General features: G+C 40.9%; 2 protein-coding genes across 3 annotated transcripts in view; one reads left to right on the top strand and one right to left on the bottom strand.

Annotated features, from left to right (window-relative positions):
• Nucleotides 1-46: 46 nt before the first annotated feature.
• LOC112540291 (uncharacterized) lies at nt 47-9,390 on the top strand. Of its 2 annotated transcripts, XM_088141212.1 has the most exons (3): nt 47-2,678; nt 2,783-2,877; nt 5,201-9,390. In XM_088141212.1, exons 2-3 carry the CDS (start codon nt 2,809-2,811, stop codon nt 6,722-6,724), a joined length of 1,593 nt encoding a protein of 530 aa, XP_087997338.1. In that variant the 5' UTR covers nt 47-2,678; nt 2,783-2,808; the 3' UTR covers nt 6,725-9,390. The 2 variants fall into 2 exon arrangements, with proteins under 2 accessions (XP_087997338.1, XP_087997337.1); XM_088141211.1 differs by having other exon boundaries at nt 47-2,877.
• Nucleotides 9,391-15,135: 5,745 nt separating this feature from the next.
• Nucleotides 15,136-16,729, bottom strand: part of OVCH1 (ovochymase 1) — a 38,307-nt gene continuing 36,713 nt past the window's right edge. Inside the window, 2 exon segments of the mRNA XM_088141497.1 lie at nt 15,136-15,140; nt 16,321-16,494. Coding sequence (XP_087997623.1) covers nt 15,136-15,140; nt 16,321-16,494 — 179 coding nt within the window.

Raw genomic sequence — 16,729 nt, 5'->3', positions numbered from 1 at the left:
GGATTATCATCTAAAATATATATTACAAAAAGAATAGAGGATGAGGAGGGAAAAGGAAAACAAAATCAGGCACCAATCCTTCAAATTACACAGTCTTTATTATAACAAAAGAAAGAGGTTAACTGGGAAAAGAAACACAGTAAAGCTGGTCTTTTGGCACTCTCGATAGAACAGATCAATGAATGGTGGAGGAGAGGAATAGCCAAATGGATAGTGTGCCTGTCTTCCCAGTTCTGCTTCACTTCCTGAAATGAATGCTGTTCTCACACTCCTGCAGTTTGGAGAGACTTATTTCCAAGCAAGGGTCAGTCTTTTGAAGTAGGCAAAGTCAAGAAAGAGGAACAGCAGTGATTTCAGGAATGTTCTTCAAAGTTGTAGGATATTATAACAAAATCAGTCTCTCGCTACCACATCTTATATTCAGCAAAATCAAGGCAGGGTTATTCTGAGTTTCTTTCTCACACTTTCTCCTTTCCCAGGATTGACTAATCTTTCCTGAAATATCTTCCTTAAGGCATTCTATGATTCACAGAATCATAGGGTTGGAAGGGGACCTTGGAGGTCTTCTAGTAGGTCTTTGTTTGGGGTTGGGTTTTGTGTAGGTTCATTCATCCCATTTCCAGGGCCAAAGTTACATTCCAGCACAGTAAGTAGAGAGAAGATCGATTCTTGGCAGCTCAGTGCAACTGATGAATAATATTCCTAAAGCCATGCAGAACAAAGTCTCTTTACTTGCAATGTAAATACCTCTTGTCCTTGTTTGTCTTACGCAGCACTCTCAAAATGGCTTCTTGCAACAGACATACAGATACAAGATCCATCGCTAGCTGGCATGCCACTCTCAGATGCCGAATATGACCATTTCTTCAAAACCCTGAACAGTCCACGTCGAGTCAGTGCAGTTTGCTTCTTAAGAACCATGTACGGCTGCCAGAATGCCTTGATCCAAACTTTAGACCTATATGAAAATCATGGAATCGTCCCAGAAGGTAAAGTCCAGCACAGTTCTTGCAATTACAGAATTGTCTTACTTCCCTTTTAAGCTTATTAAAGCTCAACTTGGAAAGCCTGAGCTAGATTTATGCAAGTCTGTGGCTCTCTTGCAAGGCAGTTAAAATAATTTTTGCCAAACCTATATGGCAGATTCTTCTTGCTATCATTTTCACTGATATGTAATAAGTAAGATAAAAACTAATCTCCAATGCCAGCGCGAGGCAACCCATACATGTTCATGTGTTTCTTCTCAGAACTGATTTACTGAGTATGATCTGAATGCCTCGTTGATGTATGTATGTATGTGTGTGTGTGTGAATTCATTCATTCATTCATTCATTCATTCATTCATTCATTCATATTCATTCCTTAGCATGAAAGATACGAGAATGCAAACTAGAGATTTGCAATGTATCTTTAAAATTTATCTATACAGATAATAGTAAAGTAGAGCCTATTTATGCCCTATATACTATACAGTGGATCTTTCACCCTACTAACTACAGACAGGAAAGGGAATGATCTGTGGGGAGGAAGGATAATCACCATTAGCTAAGTTATTTTAAAGGTTTGCTGACACAGTCAGCTAGCAACAATATCCACTGTTTTATGGTTAAAGTAAGATATCTTTGTAAGATTGGAGGAAGAGGATTGGACTAGATTGACCTCAAAAGGCTTTCTTCAGCTTAGAATCTCTTAGCTGTAAGAGGTCAAAACTGTTACTCTAGTCCTTCACTTAAGTGAACAGCACAATTACTGCCAGGAGTCCCCAAAGAGAGCAAATAAGGCAGAATAGGGTTCATCCTTATGTCTCATGCAGGTTGTCTATGGTCACAGGACGAATGCAAAAGAAAACAAAAGGCAGATTGACTTTTGAGTAAGAGGCCAACCTTGATGGCATTTTGGAGGGACTTAAAGATCTGGCTGTTCTCCCAGGTCTTGGGGTAGGGTGGTTGGAGCTCTTGTTGCTGTATGATGTTTGTTTTATTGAGTTTGTCATCTGCTTACTGTTATGTAGACTGTTATTTTTATATTGCTTATATTGTGAGCTGTCCAGAGTCAGTCTGGAGTCAGGCAGCTCCTAAATCAAACAAACAAATGAACAAATTTGGGCTCTGGGAAAGATGATAGAATGGTGTGGGGGATTCTGCGAAAATGCCAGCAGGGTTGCATGCCTTCTGAAACTCTCAAAGCCTCACACATATAATTCCTAGGAAATTTAAAGTGTCAGAAGGGGAAAATTAATAAGTACAAGAGTGTTAGGTATACACACTCATTCATAACTGAATTAACTAATGTATGTTTATTGTAATTCAAATTAAATAAAATATAGGTTTTGTTTAGGCCTAAACAAAAGTAGAGAGTGGCCTTTGATGTTCCCCTGAAGGACCAAGCTGATCTGAAAAAAAAGCTGTGCCTCCACTGTATTTGTAAAGAAATCAAATGTTATAAAGTGCCAAGAACTTTCCAATGGCTTCTTTCCAAAAGATCTGGATAAGTGTTCCTTCAACACAATTTTTCACAGCTTGAAGAAGCCAGTTGCATATTTAATAATCCAGCACAGATGTTGAAGTTGCAACCTGGCAGGACGTCATGGAATTGCTTTAATATTTGGTAACCCAGAAGTTGGAGGGAAACCAAAGCCCACTCAGTTGAATTCTCAAAAGCTGGCAGAGACTATAATGGTACAACAGTGTTTATTGTGGTATATACTGGGGCTCAGTGAAAATTAATGGAAGTAACCTGAAGGCCTTGGTAAGTTTTCTCTAACCCTCTGCTTCTTTCCTAGGGCCTGTATGTTCTGACTTGGCAGAAATGCCCACTTTTCCAGACTTCTGCACCCTCACTTTTTATCGCTGCACCTTGAAGAAGTATTTTGTGAAGGTAAGGAAAAGGAACAAGCATGTGTTTGTTGATCTGAGGCATTTCTTTCCAGTAATCTGCATAGAAAGCACTTTTAGTGTTAGAACTAGAATGGGCAGAAAGATTCACTGAAGGGAAAAGATAAGGTCCAGCACAGGAATAGCAACAGAAAAGGGAATGGAAGCAGCTAGGCCTTATTGAGAACATTTGCTCATTGAGTAAATAGGATTTTCAATGCATTTATTTGTTTTACTTCCAAGATGGTCAGTCTAGTTATGTGGGTGAGTAGGGTATCTAGACTGAGACCTTAGCCATCTGTATCCAGCGCTCCAACTCCTCCATCAGCTGCATAGCATGGGTGATAAGACTCCATCTACTTCTCACTCATCCCCATGTTTCAGCCTCACCATCCTACACTTGTCTAGTCTATTTTTTAGTGGGCGTGACCTTGCAATCTAACACTCTTTATGGCAGGAGCTGAAAATTCTCACCACCCCATTCCACCAAAATGGTCTAGGTATCTCAGAGTTCTAATATATCTCCAGTATTCCTCTGATCCTGGATAAAGAATTATACTATTAGAATAGGAATACAGGAAATTGTTTTACTGATATTTATCTATTCTGATCCAGTATTGTTTACTAAACTTGGACCACTGTCAGCCTTGCGAGGTGGTCCAAACAAGAACACCACCTAAATGAAGCACACATTAATAGAATCTTGCAAGCCTGAAAGTACATTTCTCCCCCATCATGTTTACAGCCCAAGAAACTAGGGAGGGTTCCTTCTGAGATGTTTGCCATGCCCACATTCCTGCTGTGGGCTAAGCTGCCTCTTATCCAACTGTTCCCCTGGCTGCAGCTCTTCCCCTGTCTCCCAAGGTCATTCCCATATACCATTACAGTCACTCTGGATGCATGGACCTCAGCTCCCAGAATTCTCAGCACTGACCATTCTGTTGTTGAAAACCATATATCTGGAGGGTGCCCAGATGCTCTCTCTGCCTCTACATGAGTAGCGGCACTTATGTCTCAGAATTCTGGATCAGCATCATCACTGACCATTGTACTCTCTGCTCCTTTGGAATCACCAATGTGGAGAAGCTTAGTCTAGGATCTCCTGAAAAATGTCAGAAACTAAGCTTATAACTTTGTGTGTGCAGAATATATGCTGAACAACAGTGTTTCCCCATGGCGTCATCACATTTGCAGTCAGGAGGAGATGCCAGTTTCTGCATCACTGGCTCCCAAGGTGATTCTCTCCATGCTATGCACAAGCATCACTTTCTGCTCATGGGGAATGAGTCCAAGTGCCCATTTATTACCAAGGGCACTTGCTAATAAATAATGGCTTTCTGAATGACAAGGGTTCAAGGAAATCCGATTTTTTTATGAGAGAGAAGGGAAGAAGTACAGGAAAGGATTGCCAAGCAAGGGGTCAGGTCAGCCATATTATCAAGTCAAGTAAGATACCTGCCTTGAGGATAAATAATGGGATGCCATTAAGGAGAATGCTAGAGGTGAAATTGATTATGGCATTCACTTTGGCATTAATTTTAGAAAAATAAGTAGCGACTTTCTTTAATCCAGCATCACTTTATGTGAGATGGGCAGCTATATAAATACAATAAATAAAGCCATTGTTATGATCTTACATGTGTGCACACACGCGCGCACATGTACACATCTACCAGCTGTCCTGCATCTGCAGTTTACATTGGAAAGAAAGCTTTTACTGGTACTAATAGAAGTTTTCCTCTTGAAATACATTACTCCCTTTTTTCGAACATTACTATTGCACAAAGGCTAATGAGATTATTACCATACCTAATCTGACTCCAAAAAGCAGAAAAATGTTTTTAAAAACAGAAAAGAACAAAGACCAAGAGGAAGTGCTGCAGGCCCCAACATGTCTTGGTCATTCCCCTTGGGGACAGTTCCAGGCTCTACATTTTATCCATGGCAGAAGTCCTCTGTTTTGCAAAGCTACATAGTTCAGTCAGGAAAGTGTCCTCCACCCCTGGATCCCTAGGCTGACAAAACCTGTGCCTCGTGAGTTCCTGCCTTTCAGTTGTTAAAGGGATAGGAAACTGGCGGGGACCTGAATCACTTACGGTTTGCTTCATGAGTGGAGAAAGGGAAATGCTTGAAAGCAAGAAGTCAATAAAGAAATGAGAGCACAATCAGAAGCACTTGACATTTCTGGACAAAGCACTTTAGAACCCCTCTAGAGATGTCCCAGAGCAGTCTTTTCTCATGCAGAAGAAAATCAGAGGGACCGTAGCTTAGCAAAACCTTAACAGCCCAAAGGTGTGATTTCTGCTTTGCGTTTTTTTCCTCTGTAGCGGATTCAATGTCCAGATAAGATCAATGAAGCCCCTGCAACAACACAAAACACCAACCAAGAACCTGGAGACACTGAATCATCATCTACCCTACAAGAGACACTGCTTATCAGCATTCTCCCCACCACTCTCTCTACCACCGAAACACCTCCTGCACCTGTCACCTCGGCATCAAACACTCCCACAGCAGCAACAGAAGCCATGACGACGACTCTTCCAGCCACTGCCACTGGAACCGTTCCTGAACTTCCCACTGTTATTTCTGCTGTTACTGCCTCTATGGAACCTCTGGATCCCACGTCTTCTACTCCTATCACAACTGACTCAGAATCCTTGCTTGAGCTTCTCACCGGCCTTGATGCAGTGATAGCCGAGCAGAGTTTTCCTGAATTATTTACCACCACTGGTACTACTCCTACAACAACGGATATGTCCTTTTCCCAGCACCTTACTTTTTTGACTGCTGTGCCCTCTCCAAGCCCTGTCCCTACACTTCCTTCCACCTCCAGTGCTATGACTGCCGCCCCAGTTATTTCTGTATCAGTTGTCCCAGTATCCCCATCTGAGCCTGCCACCACTGAAGCGGCAATATCATCTACGAGTACCACTCCCACAATGATGGATGAGTCCTTTTCCCAGCACCTTACCTTTTTGGCTACTGAGCCTTCTCCAAGCCCTGTACCTACACTTCCTTCCACCTCCAATGTTATGACTGCCACCCCAAGTATTTCTGTATCAGTTGTCCCAGTATCTTCATCTGAGCCTGCCACCAGTGAAGTGGCAACACCATCTATTCCCACAAACCCTGCCACTACTGTTGCCCCAGCCAGTAGCCCAACTTCAGCACCTTCTAGTTCCATCATCATTGTCACTCCCACAGCCACATCTACTAATCAACCCTGTTCTGTTCTCCCTTTCTCCTCATCTTCTACTGCTTCCAAAATATCCATTCTATTGACCAAGCCTGCCACCCCTAAAAAACCTGCTCATTTATCCCCTCCTAGCAATGTTGCTCATTGGCCTGTTGTCCCAATCTCTGCTGTTCTTGGACAGTATCCCCTGCAGCCCACCCCTATCATGCAGCTTTTTGTTCTTCCTTCTGGCTTCGGTCCTAGGAAGCCGAAACTCCAGGGTGCAATTGCCGTCTCCCCTCTGCTACCGATTATAGCAGGGCCTGCTAATATCTGGCAAAAGAAAAAGATTCCTGAACCCCAAGCGAACTCACCAACTACTGCAAAAGTGGAGAACTTCTTACAAATGAACTCACCAACTACTGCAAAAGTGGAGAACTTCTTACAAATGAACTCACCGACTACTGCAAAATTTGAGAACTTCTTCTTACGGCTGCGGGATAGTCGAGTGCAGCAGATGATGCAGAAAATGCGAGAGTTGATGGGTAAAGGGAAAGCTGTAAAGAAACAGCTGTTGCAGTCTACCTCTCTGCAACTGCTTGGTGCACTGAAAAATGCCAAACAGAAGTCGTCTACGGTTTCATTAGTATCCAAAAAGCAACTTCAAAGATGACATAGCCACACGGACAGATCACCTCTTTTGTACAGAAGGCAGGACGCTAATGGGTGGATGTTTTGCAGCACAGTTCCATGAGAACTTTCAGATACTTGGTTGTGGTTCACCTGATTCCATTCCTGAATTCTTTCTAAGATGTTCCCTATCACTTTGAGATGATGGGATCAAACTAGAAAGACTTCTCTCTGGAGATTTGAAGGACTTGGAATTCTCTGAAACAGCATTAGAGAGGGTGCTTCCAGACCCCACTTTAACCTCTGCTAAAATGAAGAATCTCATTGTTAACTGGGCCTTCCTTTAACTGAAAGGTATCTGATTTCTGAATGGAGGAGACAGATTATTTATTCTTAATTTGGGTTTTGAGACTGGACATTAAAGAAATATTTTGCAGAATTGAGCAGAGCTAATTCACAAATTCTGCAACCCAGAGTGGTTATCTTCAAGTAATTTATTTTTCCTTGCAGGAGTCTTTGGAAAACTTTATTTCCCATAACCTTCCTCACTCAGGCTAAACTCGCAGGGCAACAGTGACAAGGAAGGGAAAAAACCTCTTCCCATTTTTTGCTTGTCAACCAATCATTGCGGTTGCTGCTCCTGCATATCTACCAGTTGAAGGGAATGGGGTGGTCAGGCAACATTTGGAGATTGGAAAGAATAGCAAAGATGTGCAGGATGGGGAGGACTGGGAATTCTTCAGGAGCTTTCAGTGTGAGCTGGAGGAGAATTCAGGGTCTTGTAAAGCTCGCCTCTCAATTTGAGATGGATTCTAAGAGCTCTTGGTTAGTTTCCATATTTGACCCAAGAAAATTGCTAGAATCTCTGCATAAAACTAGCTATTTAGCATCATGTTAAATCCTAGCTAAATGCATATATATATATATATTAACCTGTGTGGTACCAAATGCAAGTAAACTAATGGAAATTCACACACTATGCTTTATACACTGCTATTTTGGCATGTGACATCTTTACGAAAAATGATAGATTGCAAGTCTTTTGGTCATTTTATTAAACTTGTAAGGTCTGTTTGGCACCAATATGCACAGCACAATTACTTTTTCTCTATGTACTTAGCCAGCATTGATGGGGTTCTTCATACACTTGTGCAGGCTCTATCAGAGGATCTCTGTACATGTGTGCACACACACACAGTTGGGCATATGCCAAATGGATGAGTTGGGTAGTGAGCTGCTAGGTATTGCTGCAATGGGTTTATAACCCCACACTTTTTGAATGGGGATGGACTCTTCTGAATTTCTTCTCATGGGTGGCCTTCTATATTGTATATATTTTGCTTCTTTTTCAACAGCAGGTGAAATGCTTCAGGGAAACCTTTCCTAAGTCAGATTCTTAAGCAAGGCAGTTCTCTGGAAATCTTTTAAGTTATTTGCATCAGATCCATTTTTATGGCCTCTGTGAAGGAATGGCTGGATGAAGGCTGCGCTTGAGGAGCCTTCCCTTAGCCCTCAACAGGAGCGTGGGAATGCTTATCTCCTCGAGCGCGTCCTTCATCCAACCATTCCCTCACAGCCTCTATGTTTAGAAAAAAGTTATAACACCTGTCAGCAGATCTTTAACCACGACACATTTATCATGTACATTCCTACATCAAGGAAAGTAATCAGGGCAATTATCAAATTAGTACCTGTGTTGTGCCCACATAATATTTCAGCATCATCTTGCTGGTACTCAGTCCGTACAAGAACACTGTTCCAAAGAGGAAGTCAATAGCTAATTCCCATTGAAAGCTATGACTGTGGCATAAAGAAAATACTCTTCATTTGATAAAGATCATTTATAGTCTGGGATTTTTAAATTTATTTAATCAATTTATATGGCTACCCACCTCCCAAATTGCAACCAGGGGCAGGAGGAGGGTAACATAAGCTTAAAACAGAAAAAAAAAAACCCAACAAAAATAAAAATAGCAAAGAACATAGTACACCCAAGGCTAAGCACACATTCCCAACCCTTGTAAGATGGGCTCTTCCAACAACCTGGCCCAATGTCTGGGGAAAGAGCCAAGTTTTTAAGGCCTTACAGAAATTCAGTAGTCTTCAAGGACAACCCAGTGCTTCTGGATGAAGTTCTATGGTAGACCAGATGTCTCCAAAGGAGCAGAGATGGCACTTTGGAAGTGAACAGCAGCTGGTGGTGATTTCTGGCCAACAAAGTCTTTCTAGATAAAGGAGAGACTGAGAGATTGCCCACCTGCACCTTGGACTGCTGCTCCTCTTAAGGAGACCATGGGATGGAAGTCTTGTGGTTTTCTCATGAGTAGATCGGCAGGGGGTCAAGGGAGAAACAGCTTGCTCACACATGCAAGCGCAGCCTTTTAAAGGACACTAAGTTCCTTTAAACCCTCACTTTCTTTATCACTTTTGGATATAATCAATTTACAGTTGAAAAGTTGAAAAGTCTTCGAAAACAGTGGGACAAAGAAAACAGCCTCTGGGTGAGTTAGACTTCTTTCTGAATTACAGAAAGTAAAACAAAGAGGAAATAATACTTTTAAAAGACTTTAAAACAACAGCAAATAGCTTAATGAGATTTTGACCAAGAAAGATATAAATGGATAAAGGGGATTGTATAAATTTGAAAGATTAATATTTTGGCGAAAGTGTTTTTGGCATTATTTGGAATTAATTAAATAAACAAACCAGACTTTCCTGGGAATGTTGATTGTCTGACATCAAAGGGAAACGATAATTAGTGGAATTTACAAAATAAGGAGATAAGTGTAACAGGAGACGACAGACTGCGTCATTAAAACTATGGAAAGACAGATTGGACTAAAACCTTAAGGGTATAGAGAAGGCAAAAGGGGGGTGGGGGGAAATGAAGTAGCCTGCCTTTTATTTTCATCTTTGTAATTTACTTACATTTACTTCTGGATTATAAATAAAAGAATGGTGACCACCAGAAAAGCCTGGTGAGGGAAGAAGAAGGTCATCAGAACAACCAACAGAAAAGGGAATTACTCCAGAAATATTACAAATTTTTTTTTGAAGAGATGGGAAAGCAGATCTGAATCTGTCAAATCTATTAAAACTGAGTTGGTTACTTTTGAGGTGAGAATGAAAGAAATTTGTAAAGATGAAAGAGGAGATGAAAAAAGACGTTACAAAAAAAAGATTCTACAGGGCAACGTATAGGAGAAGTTAAACAATGACAAAGTGGAAATTTTAGAAAGTAAAACAGAAATAATAAATAGAGATATGGAAAAGGACTTAGACAATCTGGCGTTACTGGAATTGAGAAAAAAAGAATTCTGCTTGAACTCAGAACAGTTCCAGAGGATCCTGGAGAAGACACCAGAAAAAAAGTTGTACAACCTTTAGCAAACTTTCTGAAATGGGATGAAAATGATATGGAAGTAGAAATTGACAAAGTCTATAGAATCAATATGCGGTTGCAAAATTCAGAAATGTACCAAGGGATATTTTTGTGCACTTTATCAGAAAGAAGACCAGAGATCAAGTGTTGCAGCAGGATTTTACTACCAGACTGTAGATTAAAAATGCAGATGTGATTGTACTTAAAGAAATTCCAGTTAGAATATTGCACAAATGAAAAGAGTACTTTTTTTACTGACAAATTCAAACAGAAAAAGATACCATTTTGATAGGATAAATTGGAAGGAGTGATCTTCACTTTTAAACAACAGAGTTCAGACTGAACTCAGTCCAAAAAGCAAGAGAATTTCTAGGAATGTTTAAAGGGGAATTGGAAGAAATACAAATGGAAGTGACAAAGGGCCATAAGCAACAGACACAAGAAACTGAAGAGGAGACTACCACATTAAGCACTACAGGTATTGACTTTTCTAAGTTTTTGGTATAAATATGGATTTTAAATACCTAATGTGGAATATAAATGGATCAAATGCTCCTCAGTTACAACCAGAACTGGTATTGACTAATGATTGTGCTGGCTGGGGAATTCTGGGAGTTGAAGTCCACACATCTTAAAGTTGCCAAGGTTGAGAAACACTGATATTACTGATAGCATTAAAAATGCAACCAGTATGATTGAAGCCTCTGCAGTTAACTGATCACAAATGCAAGGTTACAGTTCTCCCATTTAATGACAACATCCCACACCAGTTACATACGGCAGATGAAGTTATCCCTGTAACACCTCCACATGTTTATTGTTTTTAATCTCTTCACCCCACTATCTGGCACAGGCATCATTTGTGAGGAGTGATATTTGTGTTTGCTGCAGTCTTATGGAAAACTGACCCTTTAGATGGAAAACAAAGGAAGATGTTTGATACATGCAACTGTGGAAAAAGACTTAGGAAATTGTTTTTATCAAATAGTTCCTTACAGCCCAGGTACAACTTAGAGTCTGCTAGTGAAAATAAGAATATGAGTCACCAAAACAAAGATCCTAAATGCACGTTCCAAGAAAACAATCCTCCCAGAAGGTTTAGGCGCACACATTTCCATACACAATCTTATGAAGCTTTTTGTCAGTTTACTTAGGGGTGGGGGTTCCCTTTATTTTTCCTATTGAGAACTGTATTCCCCCAGGAGAACCTATTCAGAATGGTAGATGGAACTAAAACAAGGAGTAGATGGATAGCCATCCTTTCTTCTTTCCTCTCTGACCTTCCTCTTTTTCTTTGTGTAATTTAGCTCTCTCCCAAATGGCATGTTACAAGGAAGAGAGAACTTTCTCTTGCTGATGGCCTGAACTGATCCCTTACACAATTGTGTCCTTGATTTCTGATGTGCAGACTTCATATACTGTTGCTAATAGGAGCAAAATGATACCTATAATGCTCAAGGTGTACCAGCATATGCAGCTGAAAACACAAGCTTTTCTTAAGGGACAAAAGAATTTAAACAAAGTGCTAACCCACCAGGGACCTAGCTTTCTGAAGAAGGCTGTAATGCTGGGGAAAGTGGAAGGAAAGAGAAGAAGAGGATGACTAGTTGCAAGGTGGATGGACTCTGTTACAGTGGTGATGGAGGCGCCATTGGAAGAGCTGAAGGACCAGGTTAGGGACAGATTGTCATGGAAGAAATCTATGTGGTCACTAAGAGCCATCACTGACTTGATGGTACATAATCAATCAATCCAGCAGGACAGGATTCAAATATCCCAAATAAAAAGGAATCCAGTGAGGACCTTGTGCCTAGTGTCAGCCTAGCAAGGTAGTCCAGACAGGAAGCACGACCAGATGGACTAATTCTACTTAATTATAAGGTTACATTAACAGAAACTTGCAAGTATGAAAGTACATCTCTCCCCCACCGCCTCCTTTACAGCCCAAGAAACTAGAGAGGATATCTTCTAAGATGTTTGCCATGCCCATGTTCCTTTTGCAGGCTAAGCTGCCTCTTATCCAACCATTCCCCTGGCTGCAGCTTTTTCCCGTCTCCCAAGGTCATTCCCATATACCATTACATTATGGGAGGGGGGAGGGAGAATGAGAAACGAAGAACAGAAGAGAACAGAATGTACTTGTGGGCATCCTGAATGCCAGCTTCCCATATCGCAGTATTTTGTTTCAATACTCATTTGTGGCAGTGCATAGCCATTTGTCATAAATGTGTACTTTCAGAAACATAACACTGGCTATACAGTACCAATCATCCTCACCTGTTATGTCCCATCCTGCAGTCAAGCACTTTGCATCAGTGGCCATTTTCTCCCCCTGTTCTGGCAAATAGATACGTGCTATGGTGTCTCCTAAGAAGAAAATAAAGCATCATTAGGTTATAGTGTCTTCTGGTAAAGGAATTCAGAGATTTCAAGATGGATGTCAGCCCTCCAAAGTAGGCCAGATTAAGAAACAGGTACAGCAGGGATTCCAGGAATGCTCTTTATTGTTGTAAGTTAAAATAACCAAATCTTGAAAGTCTGTCCAAGTTTCTCTCTATCCCATCTTAAACCAATAAAATCAAGCCCGGCTCATTTTGAGTTTGTTTCTCACGCTTCCCTCTTTCTGAGAACCATGTAATCTTTTCTGCCAGTCCCCTCTTAATGGCTCATTCATTCATTCCCTATCCCCAAAGCCAGCTCTAAATTCCTCTATACTATCTGATCCCAATCATAGGAGGCGTTATTCTCCTAAATATTCTCCTATTTAGGCAGATAATGAAAGATTCACACATGACTGTACTCTCTTGACCACTTCAGCTTGATATGAATCATCTGCAAAACAGCATTTGCACAGCCTAGAGAGCCCTTTCTTGTCCATTTACATGCAAGGCTTTTTATTGAAGCCAGTTCACAGGAGATACAAATCAATGGGGCTCAATACTACTATTTTAGTACTCTGAACAAGCCATTGTTACAAGAGCTTTGGCTTGGTTACATCCTGGTCTGTAAGGTTTCTTTAACTTAGCAACTCTGGATCAGCTGCTTTCCAGGTCAAACTTCTTTGCATAGAAATTGTAGATAAAGGACTTGAACCAAGAAAGTTATTTCCCCCGTTATAGTACCTGTCTGAATGGGGATCTCCAGTTCTAACAGACTGATATCATCTGTGGGAGGAAAACCACAGAAGTTGGTATGAAAGTGCACAGCTTTCACTGAGATCCCAGTGCTGCCTTTTGTGCTAGGAAGCAGGTCAGTGATTCCTAGAACAGCTTTGTCCGTTTGAGTGCTAAAAGTACAACATTCTGAGTTCACAACATGCACAATTTAATCATGGCAACAGCGTGTATCCTTTTTGCAAAAAGCAATGTGGCACATTAGCTATACACTGAGACCTGGGTTCATGTGCAGAAATGCTCACAACCTAAACTCCCTCCTTTTGATGTGAGCTCAACCTTGAACCCCTGGATGAAAGGTGGGATATAAATGTGACAAATAAATAAATAATACAGCGTTCTGCTATTCTTGCAAGGTTCTACAATATCCCGCGGTTAGCAAATCTGTATGACTAGTTTACAAAACCAACAGTAATTGGGACATCTATGGCTGGGGTAAAAATCTACTGAGTACATAATTTAAGGAGAACTTATCTAATGTGTATTTCTTGGATCTGTGCACTGGAAGTTGCTGAACTACAGCTCCTAATATAAACAATGCAGAGGAATGCTGGGAATTGTAGTTTCATAACACCTGGAACACCTGTTGTTTAGCAATGCTGTATCTGCTATATTGTGTTTCAGTTTGCTACTCAAAATATGAGTATGCAGACACACGTATCAGAGGACAGTAAACACAAAAAACACATTATAGGAGAAATAATTTGCAAAAAGTAATTTGCGAAAAGAAAAACTGCATATATGAGTAATATATATCAAAGTATATATGAACTACAATTAACTTCTCACAAAGAATGCAAATTGGTGCATTGATGCAAGAAACTTAGTATTGGAAAACTACAATTAAGTGAAATCCATTTTTTGCACATTCTGGGCCCATCGCCACCTATATCAAATGTTCCAACCCAAGGATGATTCCCATGAAGGACACTTTGGTTTCACTCTGAGAATGTAGTAGAAGTCCCTAGGCTAGGATTATATCCTAGGGATACAATCTTTTGAGAAGTAATTCCAGTATTTGCTTATCTTACGTTACAATGTCCAGCAGTCAGAACCCAAATTTTATCAATCAAAATTCCTACACAAAAATGCTTGTTTTCAAACTGTAGGCTTACGAGCCATGGCCAAGATGCTGGAGTAGCTACTGTAGGTTGCTACTAAACACTTCCACTTTGCCCTGTCCTTCCAGTGAGGTGTTTGTGGGCACTGCCTCCACAGAGAATGGATCTTCCACTGGAATTCCACATTTCCCTAGTGTCAGAAGGTCCAGCTATTAATTGTGCAATAGGAATTCTAGCATGCGAGTGATAATTCCATAAACCTGTGCGACGTAATCAGGTTTAAGGCCATGCAACGCTTTTGCTATGTCTGCTTTAAGCTCCTTTCCAACTACCATCTTTTCTTCACATTAAGTATTTAAATTTGCTGGGAGAAGTGGCAAGAAAGTAGAACTATTCTGAATAGCCTCCAATACAGACATGTATTAAGAAGTAATTTGTCAGGCCTAGCCCAAAGAACTCCTGGAGACCATGCAGGTTCAATCAGCAAGATTTATTTGCCAGCACCTGTTTTCAGAAATCTTCTCAGACTGACCAGCAGTTCCCAGGCACAACTCTCTACTATCTTCTGGAATGTTTCGGGATGCGCCAGCTTTCTCCGCTTATCTCCAGAGCGTTGCTCTGGAGACGAGAGCACCGTTTTCACCCCCCTTCCTCCATTCCAGTCCATCACATAATTGCTGTTTCATTCCCAACATATCGCCTCCGCTTTAATTAGTAAAGTATACACCTGACCAGATTTGGACAACAGACTGAACTTTCCTTGTCCAATTCCCAAGCTTACATAATATGCATTTATGGGATAGTATTTACTTTCTTCAGCAGCAATTTGTTTAACAGGTTAACCTGCAAGAGGAAAGAACAGGTATCAGCTAAAAGCTCACATTATTTTTATTAAACTGTTAGCATCATTAGTCATCCCTATTTTAGCAAAGTATTTCATTTAATTAACCTCAACACCTCCCAGTTAAATTAAAGTTAAAATTTTAAACATGTCAGCAAAGCCAGCGTTGATGTTCTCGTACGAGAGAACATTGAAATCTTTGAGAGCTCAGCATATCAGATCACAATATGATTTATTTCATTTTTTTAAACAAGTAGATCCTGTCCTTATACTTTTCTAAACAAGCTGTGCTGCTTTGAAATAGTTCTGTAAATTAGTGTTTAGTTTAAAGAGGCGCTAAACGTTTTCAGCTCTCTCATGCAATGGCACAAGCCAGTTAGAAGGCAGAGAAGGGCATCTGGGTGGATTATCATGGGGTCTCTCCAAGGGGACCCTGCAAGGGTAATAAAAAGAGTCAAGATGGCAGCTGTACCATGCAAATGAGGGCCTGGAGCCCTGCAATTCTGTTATGTCTAACCAATCAGTCAGTCAGTCAGTCAGTCAGTCAGTCACAGAGACTTTACCAAAATAAAGTATATCTGTGCAACATATCGAAGAGAGCCAGTTGGGTGTAGTGGTTAAGGCACCAGGCTAGAAACCAGGAGATTGTGAGTTCTAGTCCTGCCTTAGTCACAGAGCCAGCTGGGTGACCTTGGGCCAGTCATCTCTCTCAGCCCTAGGAAGCAGGCAGTAGCAAACCACTTCTGAAAACTCTGCCAAAAAACCTGCAGGGACTAGTCCAGGCAGTCACCCGGAGTCAAGACTGACTCGAAGGCACCCAAAAAAAAAACCCCACACCACATCAAAACAAGTGTACATTAATTTACTGCTCAACTTTTCTTAAGATGTCTCTTTATTGGAAGCCACTTGGCCAGAGATTTATAGACATATGCACACTACACAGGATTCTAAATGTGCCTTTAAAATATGTGTCTTCCAGATTGCTTCTTCCAATGTTGGATTGTTTGTTTTATTTATAAAACGGTTCGAGATCTCTGATGTATCATAAAAGGTGACCTATAAGCTTTCTAAATAATTAGGAAAAAAAAAAAAGCAATCAGGAAGTCTGTTGGGAAGCTTATGTTCTAGGAAAAACAGCCTCCCCCCACTCACCCACCCCCACCTTCAGCTTAAAATTATTACATGGACTGTTGAGTTCAATTCCATTCTTGCTTCTCTGAACTGGTCCTTGATTCATCTCTTCAAAACTGATCTTGAAGCCCCTGGCCCCAACTGAGCCATCTGTTCTGAAACGCACTGTCAAATAGCTGCTGCTCGAAAACAGCTGAAGGTCCCTTTTGTGGCCACACAGTGTTCCTGCAAACCCCAAGACAAAGAAGACTGCCACGCCAAAGGGTTTCAATTTACCATATGGTTGGGGAAGAGCCAGAGAATGTAGGGTGAATTGTTGCTGCCTATATTAACCATGTATCTAGCCTCCCCTCTATGATTTATACAACTATTTATTTTCAAGAAGATTTATTTTCTGCCTTTCCTGCAGGATCTCCAGATGGCATATACAGTGCTTATCTTCTAAGTATTTAAGTACTGC

Source organism: Python bivittatus, unplaced genomic scaffold, assembly GCF_059951505.1.
Source record: "Python bivittatus isolate LINGU-HERP-01145 unplaced genomic scaffold, Pbiv_v1 ctg000330_np1212, whole genome shotgun sequence".
NCBI lineage: Eukaryota > Metazoa > Chordata > Lepidosauria > Squamata > Pythonidae > Python > Python bivittatus.
This window is presented reverse-complemented; position numbering and strand designations above follow the sequence as displayed.

Bases quoted from the DNA above. Each gene is read 5' to 3' on its own strand.
- LOC112540291 (XM_088141212.1), top strand. From the start codon at position 2,809: ATGCCCACTTTTCCAGACTTCTGCACCCTCACTTTTTATCGCTGCACC. The intron at 2,878-5,200 runs GTAAGGAAAAGG...TTTCCTCTGTAG, and splicing joins TGAAGAAGTATTTTGTGAAG to CGGATTCAATGTCCAGATAA.